Source organism: Myotis nattereri, assembly GCF_964212035.1.
Source record: "Myotis nattereri genome assembly, chromosome: 1".
In the NCBI taxonomy this organism is placed as follows: Eukaryota; Metazoa; Chordata; class Mammalia; order Chiroptera; family Vespertilionidae; genus Myotis; species Myotis nattereri.
In genome coordinates, this window is record NC_138075.1 from 94651377 (window position 1) to 94673172 (window position 21796).

The window sequence follows — 21796 nt, forward strand, 5'->3', positions numbered from 1 at the left end:
ACCCTGCTGCCCGCCCCCCTTCCATCTTATTTGGGGTAGGGAGGGAGGTAAAAATGAACCATGCCTATTAGCCCAATGTTGTGCAATCATGTGACTAGGAAGAACTCAATGAGATCAAGAACAGGTTTACTCTTTCTGAAGAAATCATTCCATCAAGAGGAAGGCGAGCCTCCACCTGCTCAGAGTAATCACTGGCTGAACATCTTAGCAGTTAGACAACCTGTGAACTGCAAATAAAAGCACTGAGGACTCTCCCATTATAACCCTTTCCCAAACAGAAAGGAAGACAGAAAGTATAAAATGTTGCTGGATTATCTATATGTATAAAAGTCTAATATGCTGTGTCCCTCCAGGTAATAACAGCACATAGCAATGCCTGGCTTCCTCTCCCTATTGATGACTAGCCTCCTTGCAGTTTCTTCAGCCCAGGAACACGACTTGCTTTATAGCCAGGTGGAAACATTTCACACTTTAACCAAATGTTTGTGAAGCATTTCCCCATGCCTCATCTCATTTGATCCTCACAGAAGTCCTGGAGTAGGTAGATAGGAGACCCGGTGAAATCCTATTTGCTTTTTATTAGCTGGAAAAAGGAGATTTAGAAAGCTTAGAAACTTGATCTGACTGAAAAAAAGTAAGAAATGGTGGACCTTGAAAATGACTTCAGGTTTTCTCACTGCACAGAATATAGTCAAACACTGCTGCAGTCAAATATTTTACCCTTTGTTCTCTCTGCATGATCCACTAGTACAATAATAATCTGCTTCGTGTTGATATTTACTGCTGTGTTGCTGACAATTACCTTAAAGAGAAGTTGGGGTGCTTCACTGGGCTGGAAAAATTTTAGCTACATCAGACAGCAGGTCTAATTAAGCAAGTTTATTCTACATATAAAAGGCTAAGTTGACTCATGCAAACGCGATACATACAAAGCTCTGGCTGGCACCAATCTCACGCATGTGTTCCCATCTGCTAATGTCAATCGTGAATTTGGTTGACACTTCTATTATAGAGAAAGGGCCAATAGCAATATTAAAATATTTCTTCTAATTAATTTCCTTTCAATGTGCATGAATTCATGCACCAGGCCACTAGTTATACTATAGAGGTAGATAGCTCACTGAAATCACACAATGATGATATAGTTGAGTAAGAGCTTCTATTTACTGAGAATTTACTATGATGCCAGGAACTGTCCTACATTAACTTCTGGCAACAACCCTGTGAGACAGGTGCTATTGCCATCTCTTTCATAAATTAGGAAACCAAGAGCACAAGAGATTCAGTACGTTGCCCAGTATCGTGCTGTCAGCAGGCAGCAGAGCCAATTCTAAGCAAGGCAGTCTGACTGTAGAATCCACTTGATTAATCCTTGGGCTGTGCTAACTGGCAACCACAGCCCAAAAGCCTGATTTTCTACCTAAATGCAAAACAAACAAAACACAAACAGAACCACTTCCTTAGAGGTTATCATTCTGAAAGACTTCAATGTATGGCAGGCATGGCTCCCCAGGCAGTGGTCACAGTGTCTGTGATGGCTCTAGTTGAGACAGGGTGTGTTAATAGCTGGGGAATGGGGACCAGGAAGGAGGCAGAATGTCTCAAAAGATAAGCTGAAAGCAGACATAGAACATACCGAAGTTCTGCATAATTTTTTTTTTTTAGAACAAGTAGGCAGATGTAATTACACAGTTGGAACTTATTCACGATTTAAGGGCCAGTACATGTTGGATCATGAGTGCCGTGAGATGGAATCTCAGCAATAGTTTTTGATGGTCTGCTTCAATTAAGGAAAGACAAGAGCTCATTAATACCCGGGCTCATGATTGCATAATGTGAATAAAAAGGACAGATTAACATACATAATTGATCTTGCATTATTCAGTGTGCCAACTTGGGAGTGATGCTTAGTTCTGGTGGTCGTCCTGTTGTTGAAAGTGCTTTGGGGAGTCACTTTGAATTGCTTGTTTCAGTGATACTGCATCACATTCCTTGTGGCCAAGATAGAGCACAGACCAAGCACAGTAAGAAAACAAAGCAAGGATACATTCTCACTCTCTCTACTTTTTCAATTCAGATTATTTGACACCTATACCCCACATTCTGGATAGGGTTCCAGGTACAAAAGAAATAGTAATATCAAGGTGCTATGAAAATCCTGGCACAGAAAACATTCTTTGGATAATTTCATGAGAAACATGCCACAATGAGCCAGGCCTTGAAGGCTGGCTTTCAATAAGCAGAAGATTGGGATGGGGGTTAGAGGAGGTGGAAGTGGTGAGGCACAGCAAGATAGGTGAGATAGATAGACATCCTTGGCTCTCTCAGGTAGTCCAGGTTGGCTAGAGAGCAGCAAGTGCTGGTGAGAATGAAAGTAGGCTATGAAGAAAGGTTGAACAATATTGCATAGGGCTTTGAATGACCATCTGAGAAGTCTGTACTTTAAAATTAAATAAAAGTAAAATTTTAAGAAATGGGAAACCTCTGAGAGGCTGTAAGCATCAGAATGACTGGAATTGTGCTTCAGAAAAATTAATGTCCTAGTAGTACATAAAATTAAAGCTTTTTGAATTGGACATCTAAATTTTGGGGGAAAATTGAACCAAGTCTGATGAATAAGAAAGAAGTGTGTGATATGGAACTGTGTGTGATGTTTGGTTAAAAAACAAGGTATTGAATAAAATGTTAAATTTTATTCTGTGGCTTCTAAATGGATCTAAAGAAACTTCCAAAAAGATTTAAGAAAATATTTTGGAGTGACGGCAGCATCACAAAAATAAGTGTAGAGAGTCTTCTCTAAAACACCTACTTTCAAGGATAAACCATCCCTGTGAAAAATCAATTTGGTCCTTTAAAAGAAATCAGAATTAGCTTGGCATCTGGGGATACTCACAGCTCTCGGCACCTGGCCCAGCTTCTTTCAGAACGTCTGCTGTTCACAAACTTCTGTGCAAGCTCAGCTTGAGGATAATCACTCCATGGATCCGCCAAAGCCTATACTAACTTCGATGCTGACTGGGATGCTTTAAACATTGAAACAACCATCAAGAACAGAGGTGTGAATGAAATCACCACCACGACATTTTGACCAATTGCAGCAATGAGCAGAGACAAGATACTGCCTTTGCCTACCAGAGAAGGACCAAAATGGAAGCACTGAAGTCGGCCTTCACCTGGGGAGGGTGATTGGGGCCTATTGAAAACACCTGTCAGTACAATGTTTCAGAGCTGAAGGCCTCCATGAAGGGGACTAATGAGGACTCATGAGATCATCTGCTCAAGGACTGGCCAGGAGTTGCAGGAAATTAACAGTCTACAGGGAAATGTGCAAGACTGATCTGGAGGACATTATTTCCGACATATCTGGTGACTTCTGCAAGCTGATGGTTGCCCTTGTGAAGGGTAGAAGAGCAGATGGTTCTGTCATGGATTATGAACTGACTGAAAGATGTCTGGGATCTCTCTGAGGCTGGAGTGAAAAGGGACTGATGTTACCAAGTGGATCAGCATCATGACTGAGTGTAGCATGTGTCACCTCCAGAAAGTATGTGAAAGGGACAAGAGCTACAGCCCTTATGACATGTTGGAGAGCATCAAGAAGGAAGTCAGAGAGAACTGGAAAATGCTTTCCTGAACCTGGTGCAGTGTATCCAGAACAAGTCCCTGTATTTTGCTGACCAACTGTACAACTCCATGAAAGGCAATGGGACTCGCGATAAGGCCCTGATCAGAATCACGGTCTCCTGCATTGAAGGGGACATGTTGAAAATCAGGTCTGTCTGAATTCAAGAGGAAGTATGGCGAGTCCCTGTACTACTACATCCAACAGGACACCAGGGTGACTATCAGAAAGCCCTGCTGTACCTGTGTGGCGGGGATGAGTGAGGCTCACAGGGAATTTAGCGCCCAGGAGTGGTATTCCTATGCTTCCAGCTAATTCTAGAAAATCAGCTTATAACTAATAGCCCCCTGTGCTTATCCCTGTGAGGATGGTGTTAGCATTGCCCCCTGTCCATCCTCATTTCAGTTGCTTAAGCATTGCCTTGCTTTCTCTTCTAGTCTTTCTAGCCAAAGAAATGCACATCCGAAGGAGCAGGAAGCAAAATCTATGGTGCAAAACACCTTGCCTCTTATGTACTGTGTCATAAACAGATGAATAAACTGAATTTTTACTTTAGAAATCAAAAGAATTACAAATCATAATTATTACTTATTAGTGCACAGAATTCGTGCAAGTGTAGGCCCTCTCGGCCCCAGCTGGCCCTCCCACTGGTCATTCCAGAAGGTCGTTCCAGAAGGTCATTCCACCATCTGGTCTAATTAGCATGTCAGCTCTTTATTATATAGGATATCACACAGTATACTCTTGAAATAGGTTTATGGCAATCCATCACCAAAACTAGCTTCTGTAAGTACAAGTCTGTGATGGCTCTCCTGTGTCAGCTTGGCTAGGCTACAGTCCCATTATGCCCTCTCACTCATCTAACTCCAGCTGAGAAGGGATTTTTGCAGATGTAATTAAAGTCCCTATCAATTAGCCTTAAGGGAGATAATCCTGGTGGGCCTGACTTAATCAGCCGGAGGGCTTCCAAAGCAGGATTGAAGCTTTCCTGAGAAAGATGAAATTTCTCCTATGGACAAGAGCTCCATGCCCATGCCCATGGAGTTCTAGCCTGTCCTACAGACTTTGGATTTGCATAGCCAGCCCCTCTCACTTACACATAGCAATCCCTTATTTATATGTACATATATGTGTGTATACACACAGTAAGATTTTATATACACATATCTATATAAAATCTCATACTGGTTCTACTGCTCTGGTTGGATTCTAACACAGTTTACTTTCTTCATGAGAGCTAACATTATTCTACGAGGGGAATGTACTCTGAAATGTACTATAAATGAATTAATTACATAAATACCATTAGAAATTGTATTTAAGTTAAAACTAAAGCTGTGTGCTTTACTTTTTTGAAGTGTGCTATAAAATGGCGCCATTTGTACAATTGCAGAAGCTGTGGCTTCTAATCACATCTCACATGGCTTTAGCAGGGGGGAGAGAGGGCCAGCCACCTTAATCCTGGGTCTACAACTCCCTGAAATCATGTGTAAAATTTTTCTGAGAGCCCATAGCTTTCACCAGATCCTCAAAGAAATGTTTCTCCTCAAATTACTAAGATTCACTTTAGCTTATTTTGAAGGTTAATCTGTATTTATACTCAAGTTCCCAATGACTGCTTGTATATATGCTATGAATGGATAATTGATTCTCCAGCTTCTCACTCTGTCCAAAATTTATTGCTGACATTATAGAGATTGTTTTTTCCCCCGAGAGGAGATCAGGCCACTTGTAACTAGTAGGAGAGATTCAGTTTAAGTTTTTACTTGATTGAAAGCCCACAGATGCTTGGTGAGATAATCCACCTAAAAATTTTACACATTATACTAGTATGTGAATCTCAAATACTCATGAAAACCAATGATGCACAAAATACAATTTAAGTCATCTTTAGTTCGTACCGAGGCGTTAACAAGTTAAATAATGATCAATTAACAAAACTCAAAATAATTACATTGCAAATTATTATTAACTTTTGTTGTGGGAAGAGAGATTTGCAGTTACCTTATTTAATTAAATCTTTATTGTTGAAAGTATTACGTATGTTTCCTTCCCCATCTCCCCATTGACCCCTCTAGCCGATCCCCATCCCCCACCCCAGGCTTTCACCACACTATTGTCTGTGTGCATGGTTTATGCATATATTCATACAGGTTCTTTAGTTGATTTCTCACCCACGCACCCTCCCCCACCTTGCCTTTGAGATTCCACAGTCTGTTCTAGGCTTCTATGTCTCTGTTTTGTTCATCGGTTTATTTTGTTCATTAGATTCCGCACATGAGTGAGACCATATGATAATTGTCTTTTTCTGACTGGCTTATTTCATGTAGTATAATACTCTCCAAGTCCATCCATGCTCTCTCAAAGGGTAAGAGATCCTTCTTTTTTATTGCTGCGTAGTATTCCATGGTGTAAATGCACCACAGCCTTTTTATCCATTCACCTACTGATGGGCACTTAGGCTGTTTCCAGCTCCTAGCTATTGCAAATTGTGCTGCTATGAACATAGGGCCGCATACATTCTTTCTGACTGGTGTTTCAGGTCTCTTAGAATATGTTGCTAAAAATGGGATCACTGGGTCAAATGGCAGTTCCATACTTAATTTGAGGAAACTCCATACTGTTTTCCATAATGACTGCACCAGTCTGCATTCCCACCAGCAGTGTACTAGGGTTCCCTTTTCTCCACATCCTCACCAGCACTTGTCATTTGTTGATTTGTTGATGGTAGCCATTCTGACAAGTGTGAGGTGATACCTCATTGTCCTTTTAATTTGCATCTCTCTGATGATCAGTGACTTGGAGCATTTTTTCATATGTCTCTTGGCTTTCTGTATGTCCCTTTTGGAGAAGTATCTACTTAGGTCCCAATTTTTAACTGGGTTGTTTGTCTTCCTTTTGTTAAGTTGTTGGAGATTCTTATATGTTTTGAATATTAACCCTTTATCAGGTGTATCATTGCCAAATATGTTCTCCCATATAGTGGGCTCTCTTTTCATTTTGTTGATGGTTTCTTTTGTTGTGCAGAAGCTTTTTATTTTGATACTCATTTGTGTATTTTCTCCTAAATTTCCTTTGCCCTAGGACAGTGGTCGGCAAACTCATTAGTCAACAGAGCCAAATATCAACAGTACAATGATAAAAATTTCTTTTGAGAGCCAAATTTTTTAAACTTCAACTATATAAGTAGGTACACTGTTATTAACTTAATTAGGGTACTCCTAAGGCTTAGGAAGAGCCACACTCAAGGGGCCAAAGAGCCGCATGTGGCTCGTGAGCCGCAGTTTGCTGACCATGGCCCTAGGAGATGCATCTGTAAACATACTGCTACGAGAGATGTCTGAGATTTTGCTGCCTATGATTTCTTCTAAGATTTTTATGGTTTCATGACTTACATTTAAATCTTTTATCTATTTTGAGTTTATTCTGATGTATGGTGTAAGTTGGTGGTCTAGTTTCATTTTTTTCCCATGTATCTGTCCAATTTTCCCAACACCTTTTACTGAAGAGACTGTCTTGACTCCATTGTATGTTCTTGCCTTCTTTGTCAAATAGTAATTGAGCGTAATGACTTGGGTCGATTTCTGGGGTCTTTGTTCTGTTCCATTAATCTCTATGCCTGTTCTTGTGACAGTACCAGGCTGTTTTAATTATGGTGGCTTTGTAGTCTAACTTGATATTTGGTATTGTAATCCCTCCAACTTTGTTCATTTTTCTCAAGATTGCTGCAGATATTCAGGGTCTTTTTTGTTCTACATAAACTTTTGGAGTATTGGTTCTAGATCTGTGAAATATGCTGTTGGTATTTTAATAGGAATTACATTGCTTTGGGTAGTATGGACAGTTTAATGATGTTAATTCTACTAATTCATGAACACGTTATATTCTTTCACTTGTTTCTATCTTCCTCTATCTCTTTTTTCATTGTCCTGTAGTTTTCTGAGTACAAGTCTTTTACCTCCTTGATTAAGTTTATTCCTAGATATCTTAACTATCTGATTTGATGAGCAGCCAATCAGTGAAACACACAACTGGACAGTCGGACAAGATTTATTTAAAAAAAAATACTAAATGGTATGTTTTGATCAATATCAAATGAAGATATGGTGGGGGAAAACAATGGTTCTGTGAAATAATCCCCTTTCTCCATAAGTGTGGCGTGCTTATTCAGCTCTTATCTTTATACTAGAGTCCCAGTGCATGAAAATGGTGCATAGATAGGGTCCCTAGTGGCTGCCAGCTACTGGCTGGGGCCACCTTCCCCAGCTGCCGGCCGGGGCCTTCCTTCGTTCCGCACCACCCTCTGGTGGTCAGTGCACGTCATAGCAAGTGATCAAACTCCTGGTCAGTTGAACTCCCAAAGGGACACTTTGCATATTAGGCTTTAGTATATATAGACTAGAGGCCCGGTGCACAAAAATTTGTGCACTCAGGAGGATCCCTCAGTGCCCTCTTGCAGTCTGGGACTCCTCAAGATATGTCCACCTGCTGGCAGACATCCCTCTGGCAGCCCGGGAGCCCTTGGGGGATGTCCACTTGCCAGTGGGGAGCAGGCCTAAGCTGCAGTCGTTCATCCTTAGTGCTGCTGAGGAGGCGAGAGAGGCTCCCACCACCACCTCTGTGCTGGCAGCCATCAGCCTGGCTTGTGGCTAAGCAGAGCTCCCCCTGTGGGAGTGCACTGACCACCAGGGCAGCTCCTGCATTGAGCGTCTGCCCCCTGGTGGTCAGTGTGTGTCATAGTGACCAGTCATTCCCAGTCTTTCTGCTGTCAGGGTCAATTTGCATATTACCCTTTTATTATACAGGATAGAGGCCTGGTGCATGGGTGGGGGCCAGCTGGTTTGCCCTGAAGGGTGTCCTGGATCAGGGTGGGGGTCCCGCTGGGGTGCCTGGCCAGCCTGCGTGAGGGACTGAGGGCCGTTTTCAGGCTACCCACAGCCCCTTCAGCATGGGGGAGTCCCGCTGGGGTGCCTGGCCAGCCTGGGTGAGGGGCTGATGGCCATTTTCAGGCTGGCCATGCCCCCTGGTGACCCAAGCTCCCAGCCTCTTCTTTTTTCTTTTTCCTTTTTTTCTGGGATATATTTATCTTCTACAATTGAAACTTTGTAGCCTTGAATGGAGCCGAGGGCCGGCCAGGGCAGGCGGGAAGCTTGGCTTCCTCCAGCCGGGGGCAACCCAAGCCTCCTGCTCACTCCAGCTCCGTGGCCACCACCATCTTAGTTGTGTTAATTTGCATACTCGCTCCTGATTGGCTTGTGGGCGTGGCTTGTATGTAGTGGAGGGATGGTTAATTTGCATGTTTTCTTCTATTATATAGGATTCCAGTAAGTTATTTTGCTCTCACTGTTTAACAACAACAACAACAACCATAAAAATCCTTGCATACCTTGTTTGGAGAATTTTAATCTTTTTCATTATCATTGTGAAATCAAGGACAGTTTTAATAACTTTTTGTATGTAGTTGTTACTTGTGGGACAATCTATCTTTAACTAGGGACAAATTACTCTAAAAGAAATGAGTCCTAGATAGTTTAACCTTCATGTCAAGTGTTTTGCTGTTTAACTAAACTGCTTATATTTTTTTAAAAAAGTCTAAAAGTGGCTATGTCACATCTCAAGATCAGCCTGATTAATATCAAAATGAAATTAAACCTTTCAAAGACACAGTTATTTTTCATTTAATTTCTCTGTATTAAATATCTCTCTTTTATTTAGTTATTCAATATGTAAATGTGTGAGATTAATTTATACTTACTTTTATTTAAAAAACAATTCTTTTTTGAAAATTATATTATGTTCTGGTTGAAACAGCTATAAAAAAATATTAGGCTGCAAATCCCTTAGAGGAAGACATTAGACTAGAATTTCTTTTGTGGTCCTTGTTCTGCTGCAATTAAGGTTTTTGAACAAGTTGCAACTCCTCAGGACCACCGTTTTCCCCTGCGTTAAAAAAAAGAAAGAAAAATAAAGGCCAAACCAGTGTGGCTCAATGGTTGAGTGTCAACCTATCAACCAGGAGGTCATGGTTCAATTCCCAGTCAGGGCACATGCCCAGGTTGCAGCTCAATCCCAGGTGGGGGGTGTGTGCAGGAGGTAGCCGATCAATGATTCTCTATCATTGATGTTTCTATCTCTCTCCCTCTCCCTTCCTCTCTGAAATCAATAAATTTTTTTTTTAAAGGAAGAAGAAAGGAAAGAAGAAAGCAAGGGAGGGATGATGGGAGGGAGAAAAAATGGGAAAGACACTGGGCTGAGTGATCTCTCAGGTCCCTTTCCACTCAAAGTTTTCTTGATTCTGTTAAGAAGACTTTGCCTTTAATAAGTACACAGAGGCCTGCCGAGCAAAATGATAACAATAGATACCATTGTTAGGGGCTCATTAAGTATGATGCACCATATGAAAAGCTTTACATAGTTATCTCGTTTAATAGATCCATATACTAATGATTATTACTCTCCAATTTCATAGGTAAGAAAAAAAACTTAAGTTTAAAAAACTCAGTCATATAAGATTTCTGTTTGTTTTTTCAGTCACAATCTTCAATTATCAAAAGAAGAAATAGCTGAGTAGACAGAAAAAATTATGAACCCAGAAAAGAAAAAATCAAAGTGAGACTTTTTAAAGCAGAACTTTTGGGCAAAGTCCACTGTACTAGAGGCCCATGTTACATGCCACTGCCTGCAGGACAAAGGAAACATGTTATCCCAACCTGCCCAAATCACCAGATGCAAAGTCTTTTCTTCAGAAGACAGGATTTCAGAACCAGGCAAAAGAAGCAAGCACAAACCTGAGGTACTTCAAAGAAACAGGTAATGCCATAAAATAAAAGAATAATTCAAAAGTAATCTTTAGACAGGCATAAATGGTATTTGAATTTAAGAGAATATTTTCTTACATGTTATCCTATATTTAATATTAACATCAAGATAATATACTAAAATCTATATATATAAAAGGATAATATGCTGTGTCCGACCAATTGCTATGACACACACTGACCACTAGGAGACAGACACTCAATGCAGGAGATGCCGTGACATGCACTGGCCATTTACAGAGAAAGGGCACTGCAGACCTGGTGCCAACAAAGCAACAGTTGGCTTCCCCCAAGTGGGACACAGGCCCCACCACCACCCTAGAGCAACACCCCACCAAATTGCAGCCAACGCTGCCGAGAACCCATGGAGCAAAATGCGGCCCACAGCCCAGCCCAGCCTGAAAATAGTGGCTGTGGGTGCCAGGTAATGACATCACATAGCAACGCCCAGCTTCCTCTCCCTAGTGACAGGCCATTTAACAATAAATGGCACTGTGGAACTGGTGCCCACAAAGCAACACTTGGCTTCCCCCAAGTGGGACACAGGCCCTGCCATCACCCCGGAGCAACATCCCACCAAATCACAGCTGAGCCCCCACTGCACAAGATATGGCCCACTGCCCAGCCCAGCCCGGAAATGGTGGCTGTGGGCACTGGATGACATCACGAAGCAACGCCCAGCTTCTTCTCCCTACTGACTAGCCTCCTTGGAGTTTTTTCAGCCCAGGAACACGACTTGCTTTATAGCCAGGTGGAAACATTTCACACTTTAACCAAATGTCTGTGAAGTGTTTTCCCATGCCTCATCTCATTTGATCCTCACAGAAGTCCTGGAGTAAGTAGATAGGAGACCTAGTGGAATCCTATTTGCTTTTCATTAGCTGAAAAACGGAGATTTAGAAAGCTTAGAAACTTGACTCAACTGAAAAGAAGTAAGAAATGGTGGACCTTGAAAATGACTTCAGGTTTTCTCATTGCGCAGAATATAGTCAAACACTGCTGCAGTTCAATATTTTACCCTTTGTTCTCCCTGCGCGATCTACAATAATAATCTGCTTCGTGTTGATATTTACTGCTGTGTTGCTGAAAGAGAAGTTAGGATGCTTCACTGGGCTGGAAAAAGTTTAGCTACATCAGAAAGCAGGTCTAATTAAGCAAGTTTATCTCTCTATATATATAAAAGGCTAAGTTGACTTGCACATGTGTGATATATATAAAGCTCTTGCTGGTGCAAATCGCACACATGTGTTGCAATCTGTCATTATCGATCGTGAATTTGGTTGACATTTCTGATATAAAGGGTGAATAGAGATATTAAAATATTTCTTCTAATTAATTTCCTTTCAATGTGCATGAATTCGTGCACTGGGCCACTAAATTTAATAAACAATGAATAAAAATCACATTTTAAATGTAAAGTGAGAGTTGAACTCAATTTCTCTAAGAAAATTCATGCAAAAATTAGACCTCAGAAATGACATTTGATACACTGAGTACAATGATCACAACTTGATCTTTGTATTTAAAACATGAATATCAAGGAATTGTAACTGAGAAACCACACAGAAAGCTACAGAATTTTAAGACAGTGCAAAAAAGAAGGATCTGTTGCAGCATTATACATAAGCTGGCTTAACTGTACCAACAAGGTGGCTTTGCCTCACCTCTCTCCACATCTTCCTTAGACAGCTCTCATATGTGTCTCCTGTGCTAAGAAACATCCCTCCAACTAGTGAAATATCATTTGATACCATGTTAAATAGATACCCCGGGCAATGGTAACAACTGTCTCTTCAAACTTCTGTAAAATAACTCTAAGAGCACATAGCAGTGTCTTGCATGTAGTCAGTGCCCAGGCAATAGGATGACACCACGATCATCCTCATCAATCAAGCCACTGAAGAATTACAATGGTGGCCTAAAAAGTGAATCTACCCCCCAACCATTCCAGTATTTTTTTAAAGTGCCAAATTCTAATCAAATCTGTGATAGTTTTACTGACATAGGATATATTAAGATGGCTGTAATATATTGAAAATTTCAAGGTTATTTTAGTTTGAGATGTCTACATTCTTTTAGTTATACCCAAATTGAAGCTAAACTGACAGAAAGATTATATGAAAATCCTCTGAGTAGGAAAAGTATTTTCTATAGTAATATGAGGTTCTATTTTTTTAATGGAAAAGGAATGATTAGGAAAGAATCCACTTCTATAACAAATATAAAATTTCCCATCTACCTGATAGGTATAAAAATAGCATAAGAAACATAGATACATCTAAATAGACTGAGCCAAAAGAGAAAGGTTTCACAGAAATTATGTTATCATCAGAACAGTATGGTTTCCTATATTTAAGTTCTATTTATTATGTTATTTTTACAAGTAGCAAAGTCCCTGTTTTTTCCCCCAGTTTAATATACATGAATATAAAAAGCGATTGATTTCGACGTTGCCCACCCCACCCACATCCAACTGGGTTACTAGGAAGCTGTGAACCATGAACAGTTCCTGAAGGAGCGGTGGTTTCCTCCTTAACTTGGTCTTGAACTCCACCACTCTACTCAGTCATCCTCTTGCTGATTTCTTTTCTGACAAAGGAAAACAAGACTACATTAAAACAGCACATTCTAACTGGCATATTTGTTCACCTAGAGTCACTTGTTCTGTCAGCAAGTTTCATTTTCTAGAGGCCTTGGCAAATTCTCATGGAAAAACATGCCTGAACTTACTTACTCAACTAGTTTATCACTTGGCTCCAGGGTATATTACCCTCAGGCCTTTGAATATTTTCTACACTCTCTTCTACAGGTACAAACATTCCCACCCAGAAACACACACAAATACACATATTCACTTTCTTCCTGAGTCACCACAGCACAGCTCTGATCTTCTCTTAGCCCTGTAACCGCTAGTAGACATACTTTCTTTAAAATTAGAAGTGCTGTGAAAACTATGCAAAAAGCATGCACATCATAAAAACATTTTTGTCATTCTCATTATTAAATAAGTTATTCCTTCAGTTCATATTACATGATCACTTTAAAATGACAGAAGTAATTCTTCTTCTAAAGTAAAATAAAAGTTTAGGTAGAGCCTGTCCGGTGTAGCTCAGTGGTTGAGCGTTAACCTATGAACAGGGGGTCACTTTTGATTCCCGGGGTCAGGGCACATGCTCAGGTTATGGGCTCAATCCCCAGTAGGGGGCATGTAGTAGGCAGCCAATCAATGATTCTCTCCCATCACTGATGTTTCTATATTTCTCTCCCTCTCTCTTCCTCTCTGAAATCAATAAAAATATTTTTTAAAAAGTCTAAGTAGAATAAGACTAAAATGAAATATTAAAAAGCCAATTTGAAAACAAAGATGCTAAGTACACATAGACCTTACCAGCTTAAGGAAATCGATGAGTTTGTGAGCATCTTCTCCAGTAGAGAGGTCTACAAAGTCCTTGGGCAGTCGGTAACTTAGATAGGGACTTGGCTGGACTGTAGCTTCACTGTTTGTACAACGGAAAGCTGGAGAATCCTTTACCAAAAAAAAAAAAAAAAAAAGGTGGGGTGGGGAGGTAGGGAAAGTCTGTGAGAAATTTTAAGTCTCTTCTCCAAACTCAAAAAGGTTCTATCACAACAATTTCAACTTCATGTTCTTTTTTGTACTGGGCAAGGGAGAAATAAGATTCTGAAGTAAAAGAAGGCACCAAGTCTGTAAAACATTTTTTCATATTCAATATGACATAAACATGGGTATCTGCAAACAGAGTCCTGGAGAGCGAGGCCGATCCCTAAGTGCTACCCGTGTGCAGCCCAAGTGTGATACAGACAGGTATGTATCTCTTTAGTTCCCAATGGGTAACAGGCCGCAGGCTACTTACCACTGGCCTCGAGCAATCTCATACAAACCAGAATGCTTTATAAATATTATCACTTTCTTCAGGTGCAGTTAGGAAGCATTGCCTTAGAGCAGTGGTCGGCAAACTGCGGCTCGCGAGCCACATGTGGCTCTTTGGCCCCTTGAGTGGGGCTTTTCCACAGAACACCAACTTCTGCGCATGGGCCACAAAGTTTCAATCGCACATGCCCGCACGTAGTATTTTGTGTAAGAGCCACACTCAAGGGGCCAAAGAGCTGCATGTGGCTCGTGAGCCACAGTTTGCCGACCATGGCCTTAGAGAATAAAGTTAATAGTAAGGGCAAGCAAATGCTTTGAATTACTAGCACCTTTGTACTTCTTTTATGTCATCTAACTTATTTATGTATCTGTCTCATTACCTATGTAAAACTGCAAGCAACATGCAAATCCAAGTATCATACTGAACACGTCTTTACATTCTTTCATGTACAGTTGGCCCTTGACAACAGGGAGGGTGGCGGCACCGGCCTCCTGAGCACTTGAAAATCTTCATGTAACTACAGTCGGCCTCAGCATGTGCAGATCCCAACCGCAGAGCTGACCCTCGAGCAATGTGGTTTGAACTGCATGGGTCAACTGGAAAAATACCCAAGTGTAAGTGGACGCACGCAGTGGAAACTCATGTTGTTCAAGAGTCAGCTGCACCTGCTTACGGCCTGCAGATAATATTTACATGTTGCCTTGTGCAGAAAAGGACTTCAGAGACAGAAGGCCTTGGGTTTGGACTCCATGGTGATGGACATCTAGCTGAGGGATGGATGTGTCCAGCACAGGGAGACAGGCCAGAAGCTTGAATGGAACAAGACCTAGAAAGCAGGCCACAGTTTTGACAGACAGACCAATCATCTGACAGATATTTATGAAACACCTACTTTGTACTGGACCTTTTTCTAGGTCTGGAAGATAAACTGATAAACAAGACAGGTAGACAGCCAATCAGCAAGCAAACAAATAAACTAACAAGGTTATTTCAGATAGTACAATGTGTTATAAAAACAAAACCACGGCTGCTATCACAGAGAACCAGGTAGTCTGCTAGGGAAGACCTTGCTAAAGAGGGGCTGTCTGAGAGCTGGAAAGTATGACAGAAACAGCCTGGGAGGTCTGGGAGCAGAGCACGGCTCTGAAGGCAGTGGAACAACCAATGCAGAGAGGCAGGGCTTGGAGCTTCAAGAAACAGAAGGACAGGAAGGTTTCTGTGGAGTGGAAAATAGGCAGGAGGTGAAGCTGGGCAAAGGCAGGAGCAGTTCCCGTTTCCCCAACTGCCAATATAATGTTTAAATTAAGCAAAAAAGAAAGAAGGGAGGAAAGGAAGGAAGAAAGGAGAGAGAGACAGAGTAAGAAAAAAGAAAGATCCAATCATATTATTTGGATCATAGATTGAATCTTGTACAAACTGTTTCTATTCAATAACTGTATCCCTCATATTTATAAATAACCCTGTGCTGAATAATTTACATTCTTCTCCTAGACACTCAGATTTAACAGCCCACAACTGTAAGATGCCATCAGGAATAAAATTCCTTCTCTCACTAACTCCACACTCATTAGTTGTGCCTGGCATTGTGCTAAGCCAGGGGTGGGCAAACTTTTTGACTCAAGGGCCACAATGGGTTCTTAAACTGGAACGGAGGGCCGGAACAAAAGCATGGATGAAGTGTTTGTGTGAACTAATATAAATTCAAAGTAAACATCATTACATAAAAGGGTACGGTCTTTTTTTTCAATAGTTTTATTCATTTCAAACGGGCCGGATCCGGCCCGCGGGCCGTAGTTTGCCCACGGCTGGGCTAAGCCCTCAGCTACGTGGAGAACAAGAGAGTCTACCCTTGTGCTCAGAAGCTTGGAGTCTAAAGCAGGACACAGACAAGTCAACAGGCAGGCATCACGCATGGGCAAGTGCCTTGACAGGGAAAAAACATCTAGTTGAGTCAGATCTAGAGAAACAGGCCCAAAGAAGGCCCAGGACAGAGTAATGATGAAAAAAATTACTTCAGAGATGGACAAAAGGAAAGATGGTCACACTGAAGGCAAAGCAGCAGCCAGAAGAGCTGGAAGAAACCCAGAAGGGAGAACATGCCACAGAAGCTGAGGGAAGAGATGCTGTAAGAACAAGAGGGTAACACGTTCAAATGGTGCCAAGTGGTTGGGTGAGAGAAGGGCAGTGGGTCGTTCACTGGAATTAGCAACAAAGCAGGGGAGCCCTTGCCAAGAGCAGTCGATGTGGGTGGCAGGGACTGAGGCTCACTGGGCTGGGGATTGACAGGTGAGACGGTGAGAAGCTGCAGGCAGCAAGGACAGATGACCATGTAAGGAAGTGGCTGTGCCGGATGTACAATTACTGAGTAGTTACAAAAAAGCAAGTTACGTAACAGCATGAGGGAAACTAGTATGATCCCACTGTGTAAAAATGTATGGTGCATCCATAGAAAAAAACGTCTGGAGAATATATTAACTCAAGTGATAAGAATGGCTATTTGGAGGTGGTAGGATTTCCAGTCTTGCCTCTTTCTAATTCCCTCTCTCTTTTTTTAAATGACCATGCTAAACAACAAATCTTGTTTTAACTTTTTTATATTATTTTTTGTTAATCCTCACCTGAGGATATATATTTTTAAATATATCTTACTGATTTTTCACAGAGAGAAAGAGAGAGGGATAGAGAGTTAGAAACATCGATGAGAGAGAAACATCAATCAGCTGCCTCTTGCACACCTCCTACTGGGGATGTGCCCGCAACCAAGGTACATGCCCTTGGTCGGAATCGAACCTGGGACCTTTCAGTCCGCAGGACGATGCTCTATCCACTGAGACAAACTGGTCAGGGCAAGGATAGAGAGAGAGAAACAATGATGTGAGAGAGACACATTATTTGCTTGCCTCCCACACGCATCCTAACCAGAGATTTGAACCTGGAACCCAGGTATGTGCCCTAGACCAGGAATCGAACCCAAGACCCTTCAGTGTGTGGGCCAATGCTCTAACTACTGAGAACACCGGCCAGGGCAAAAACTGTTTTAAAAAAGAAAATACTCAAATACTCACAAGATAATACTAAATGAAAAACTTGAGATACATAAGTTCATATGTAGTATAATCTCATTTATTTAAACAAGTTTATTTGTACGTGGAAAAGACATGTTAGTATTAAAATATAAGCAGTGGGTCTCAAGGCAGTAGTTTTATGGGTGATTTTAGAATTTTCTTTAAAAATGAGCATGTAGTACTTTTATAGGAAGAACAAAGCTTTCCAAAGTTGTTGTTTCAAGAAAGTTTGGCTGTGAAGATGAGAAAAAAAGGAGAGAGTAGCTAGGTGAAGATATGGGCTTAAAGATTTTGTCTTTTTAAGTTGAGATATCTGAACATGATTAACTACTGAGAGGTGGGAGTTGGCAGAGAGAAAGAGACAGGAAAAACAGGAAAGAAGATACATGACAGCACAAGGTATGTGAGAGATGGGAAGGAATGGTATGTTGGGCAGGTGGAGGTGACACTTAGAAGGACAGCTGCAGACAAGGTTGGAGGCTTCCTGACAATGAAACGGAGTGATCCCACCAATGGATTATCTTTTCCTTTGAAGGACATGAAATCTCTGCCGAGAAGAAAAGGAAGCCAGAGGTTCAGAGGACCATGGAAATGTGTGAAATGGCCACTGTGGCTGATGGAAGAGGAGCTGATGAGGGAAACAAGACATTGTAATGAGGGCCACTTGAACTTGGGGTCAAGGACACAAGGCTCCAAGAAAAAAAATTACCAGAAAAAAATAATTCAGATGACCATTATTTCTTTAAAGGAAGTTAAATGAATGAATCATGTGTGCACACCATTTCTTGCTCACTTGCATGGGCAAGAATCTATTAGTAAGTTTGTTATATTCTGTACTTCCCAAGGGTACAAGCCACTGCCTATCCAAGTGCCTAGAGAACTAGCAAATGTTAAGATTAAAATATTTCCTTTACATTTTTACTTTTACCGTCTTACCTGCTCCAGAGCACCTCCTTCACTAAAATCACCTTTTAAGTTTCGTTCAGATATCAGTTCTTCCCAGGTAAACAGTAGTGAATCTGTTACCTCACCAAATGGATTAAAATCGATTAGCCACACCTTCCCCTGTAGGACAGAGAGAAAAATTAAGAGTCATAGACTAAAATCAAACATTTATACTCTATAACCTGTCCTCCAGTTCCCACCAGAGGAAGTCCCCCAGGTTTCATTGAAAATAGGCCATAGCCTTTTCTAAAAGGAAGGTCACCTGTAAATACAGAGAAGAGACCTAGAAAAGAAAAGCCTACAAAGACATATATTTCAAGTCCTGATTAGATCACATGAGAATTTTAGGTCAAAACTCCAAGCAGGAAAAAGGAAAATTTCACAAGAAGTTAAAGCAAGCATGACCGAATGCTTTCAGGGGGTATCTCTGATTATCTTTCAAGATTACCTTTGCTCTACAGAGGAAGGAAAGAGCCAGAAGTTCCAGAGAGCACCATTTCTTACCCCTGAGAGACCGCTGCTGCCAAGGATGCATTTTTTTAAGCATATAGAAAGAAGTACAGAAATGCTCAGTTTTCTCTAATTTTAATGCAATATTGGTTTGTCTATGTTAGAGCACATGAAGGGGAGATCTAAAAAATATATCAACCTTTAAAAGAAATGTCTAGAAAATAAAATAAAAAAACCAAGATGGTGGCATAGGTAAACACTGGAAATTGCTGCCTCGCACAACCACTTGAAAAATACAACTAAAAGACAAAACGGACATCACCCAGAATCACAGGAAGGCCGGCTGAGTGGAAATTCTACAACTAGAAGGAAAGAGAAAAGCACACTGAGACTCAGAAGAGGTGCGGAAGTAAGTGCAGAGGTACGGAGGCGCACGCCGAAAAGGCTGGCAACTGAGGACACAGATGTCTTTTTCAATCGGGACGGAGTCTCAAGCTCCCGACTGCTCTGAGCTCCAGTTCCAGACAAGTCTCTGGGGACCCAGACTCATACGGGGAGAAACTGGACTGTCTGGCAGCGGGCAGAACTCGAGGGCGGCTTTCTCTCAGAGGTGCTTGCAGCGATTACCATGGGACACTGAGACATGGGGCCTATTAAGGTAGGACTGAGGAGCTGCCATAGCTGTTTGCTCTGCCCTGTTGATTCCCTGAGACCCCGCCCCACCCAAGCTGTGCGCAGTGGCTCTTGCATATGAAAGTCCTGGCCCTTTGAAATCTGAAAATTACCTAACAAACTGCAGCTGGGTCAGAGAGACCCAGAACATCCAAAAGAAGGCCCAAAGCCCCACAGCAGCTTGCATTGCTTCACAGCTGGGCCTCATCTGGGCACCTCTAAAACCCAAACAAGGAAGAGGAACCTGCAGATCTCTCCATAGCTCCTGCTGGGTAGCCTCAGGCAGAGGCTAAATTAGCACCTCCTTAGAAATCCAAGAGCCAGTGTACCCAGTGGTCAGAGTTGGACCATCCAGATTATAACTCCTCAGATCCATAAGAGACACACTCAGGGGGCAGACTCAGTGAGCACCAAAGCCCCACTGAAGCAAGTCTTACCCCTGAAGGGTCTCTTCAGCACAGAAATTCTCCCACCATAGACACAGCTGATTCTCACAGCCAATTGGCCTGGACGTCAATTCCTCCCAGTGATACCAACAACAATCAAGGCTTAACTACAAGACTGTACACAAAGCCCACAAAGGGGTGCACCAAGAGTGTCCACCTCAGGTAATTGGGGAGGCTGAGCCACTGGGCCCTATAGGACACCAAGCACAGAAAGCCACTCTATCAACACAGGGAAGCATAAAAAATGTGGAGACAAAGAAACAGGTCACAAGTGACAGAAATGGAGGAAAGCAAACTACTGGATATAGAGTTCAAAACCACGGTTATAACGTTTTTCAAGAATTTTCTAGAAACCGCCGATAAATTAAGTGAGACCCTCAAGAAATCTAGTAAGACCCTTGAGGTTATGAACAAGGACCAACTAGAAATTAAGCATACACTGACTGAAATAAAGAATATTATACAGAGTTCCAACAGCAGACTAGAGGATTGCAAGAATCAAGTCAAAGATGTGAAACACAAAGAAGCAAAAACTCACCCAACCGGAAAACAAAAAGAAAAAAGAATCCAAAAATATGAAGATAGTGTAAGGAGCCTCTGGGACAACTTCAAGCATACCAACATCCGAATTATGGGGGTGCCAGAAGAAGAGAGAGAGCAAGATATTGAAAACCTATTTGAAGAAATAATGACAGAAAACTTCCCCTACATGGTGAAAGAAATAGAATTACAAGTCCAGGAAGCGCAGAGAACCCCAAACAAAAGGAATCCAAAGAGAACCACACCAAGACACATCATAATTAAAATGCCAAGAGCAAAAGACAAAGAGAGAATCTTAAAAGCAGCAAGAGAAAAACAGTCAGATACCTACAAGGGAGCACCCATACGACTGTCAGCTGATTTCTCAACAGAAACTATGCAGGCCAGAAGGGACTGGCAAGAAATATTCAAAGTGATGAATGCCAAGAACCTACAACCAAGATTACTTTATCCAGCAAAGCTATCATTCAGAATTGAAGGTCAGATAAAGAGCTTCACAGATAAGGAAAAGCTAAAGGAGTTCATCACCACCAAACCAGGATTATATGAAATGCTGAAAGGTATCCTTTAAGAAGAGGAAGAGGAAGAAAAAGGTAAAGATACAAATTATGAACAACAAATACACATCTATCAACAAGTGAATCTAAAAATCAAGTGAATAAATAATCTAATGAACAGAATAAACTGGTGAATATAATAGAATCAGGGGCATAGAAAGGGAGTGGACTGACTATTCTCGGGGGGAGGGGAAGGGATGTGGGAGGTGCAGGAAAAGACTGGACAAAAATTGTACAACTATGGATGAGGACAGTGTGGGGGAGGGTAAGGGCAGAGGGTGGGGCGGGAACCCGGTGGAGGGGAGCTATGGGGGGGGGGGAGAGGAACAACTGTAATAATCTGAACAATAAAGATTTAATTAAAAAAAAATAAATGTCTAACTTCTACTCTGAGAGTAGAGGTGGGCTATATGACAGCTCCCGGCTCAGAGAAAGGATCCTCCTGAGCTGGTCAGACTGAGTTCAGTGAGAGTCAGGGGCACCTCAGGATAAAGGGCAGGGCGCTGACATTACAGCACTGGGGACCTGAAGTCCTGCCAAGAGACTGAAGCCAACAGATACCCCCAGAGATACAGGTGACATTTAGTAAGTACCCGTTTCCTTCAAAATGTTATCTTTGATCCTCTTGATATTTCGCAAAACATTCATATCATTGCATCGTTTTTTTGTTGGTAATTAGGTTTTCCTGTGAATGTGTAGTTATCATGTCTTGGTCAGACATGAGTGTGTAAAATTACAAATGCCTAAAGAACTAGGTTGCCGAGCCACCATTACCAATATCTAGCACTCTT

At 41.6% G+C, this 21796-nt stretch overlaps 1 protein-coding gene and 1 pseudogene across 5 annotated transcripts in view; one reads left to right on the top strand and one right to left on the bottom strand.

Annotated features, from left to right (window-relative positions):
- Positions 1 to 2977: 2977 nt before the first annotated feature.
- Positions 2978 to 3885, top strand: LOC308524928 (annexin A2-like; annotated as a pseudogene). The gene has a single exon. The product of its transcript is annotated as an annexin A2-like (transcript).
- Positions 3886 to 11794: 7909 nt separating this feature from the next.
- The window catches only part of CDC123 (cell division cycle 123), a 75170-nt gene continuing 65168 nt past the window's right edge, over positions 11795 to 21796 (bottom strand). For 2 of the 4 annotated variants that reach the window (XM_081087415.1, XM_081087416.1), the window contains 3 exons: positions 18332 to 18460; positions 13829 to 13966; positions 11795 to 13029 (listed from right to left, as the gene is read on the bottom strand). In XM_081087415.1, coding sequence (XP_080943541.1) covers positions 13003 to 13029; positions 13829 to 13966; positions 18332 to 18460 — 294 coding nt within the window. In that variant the 3' untranslated portion in view covers positions 11795 to 13002. The remainder of the gene's footprint in view (positions 13030 to 13828; positions 13967 to 18331; positions 18461 to 21796) is intronic. The other 2 variants (XM_081087417.1, XM_081087418.1) reach the window with 1 other exon arrangement.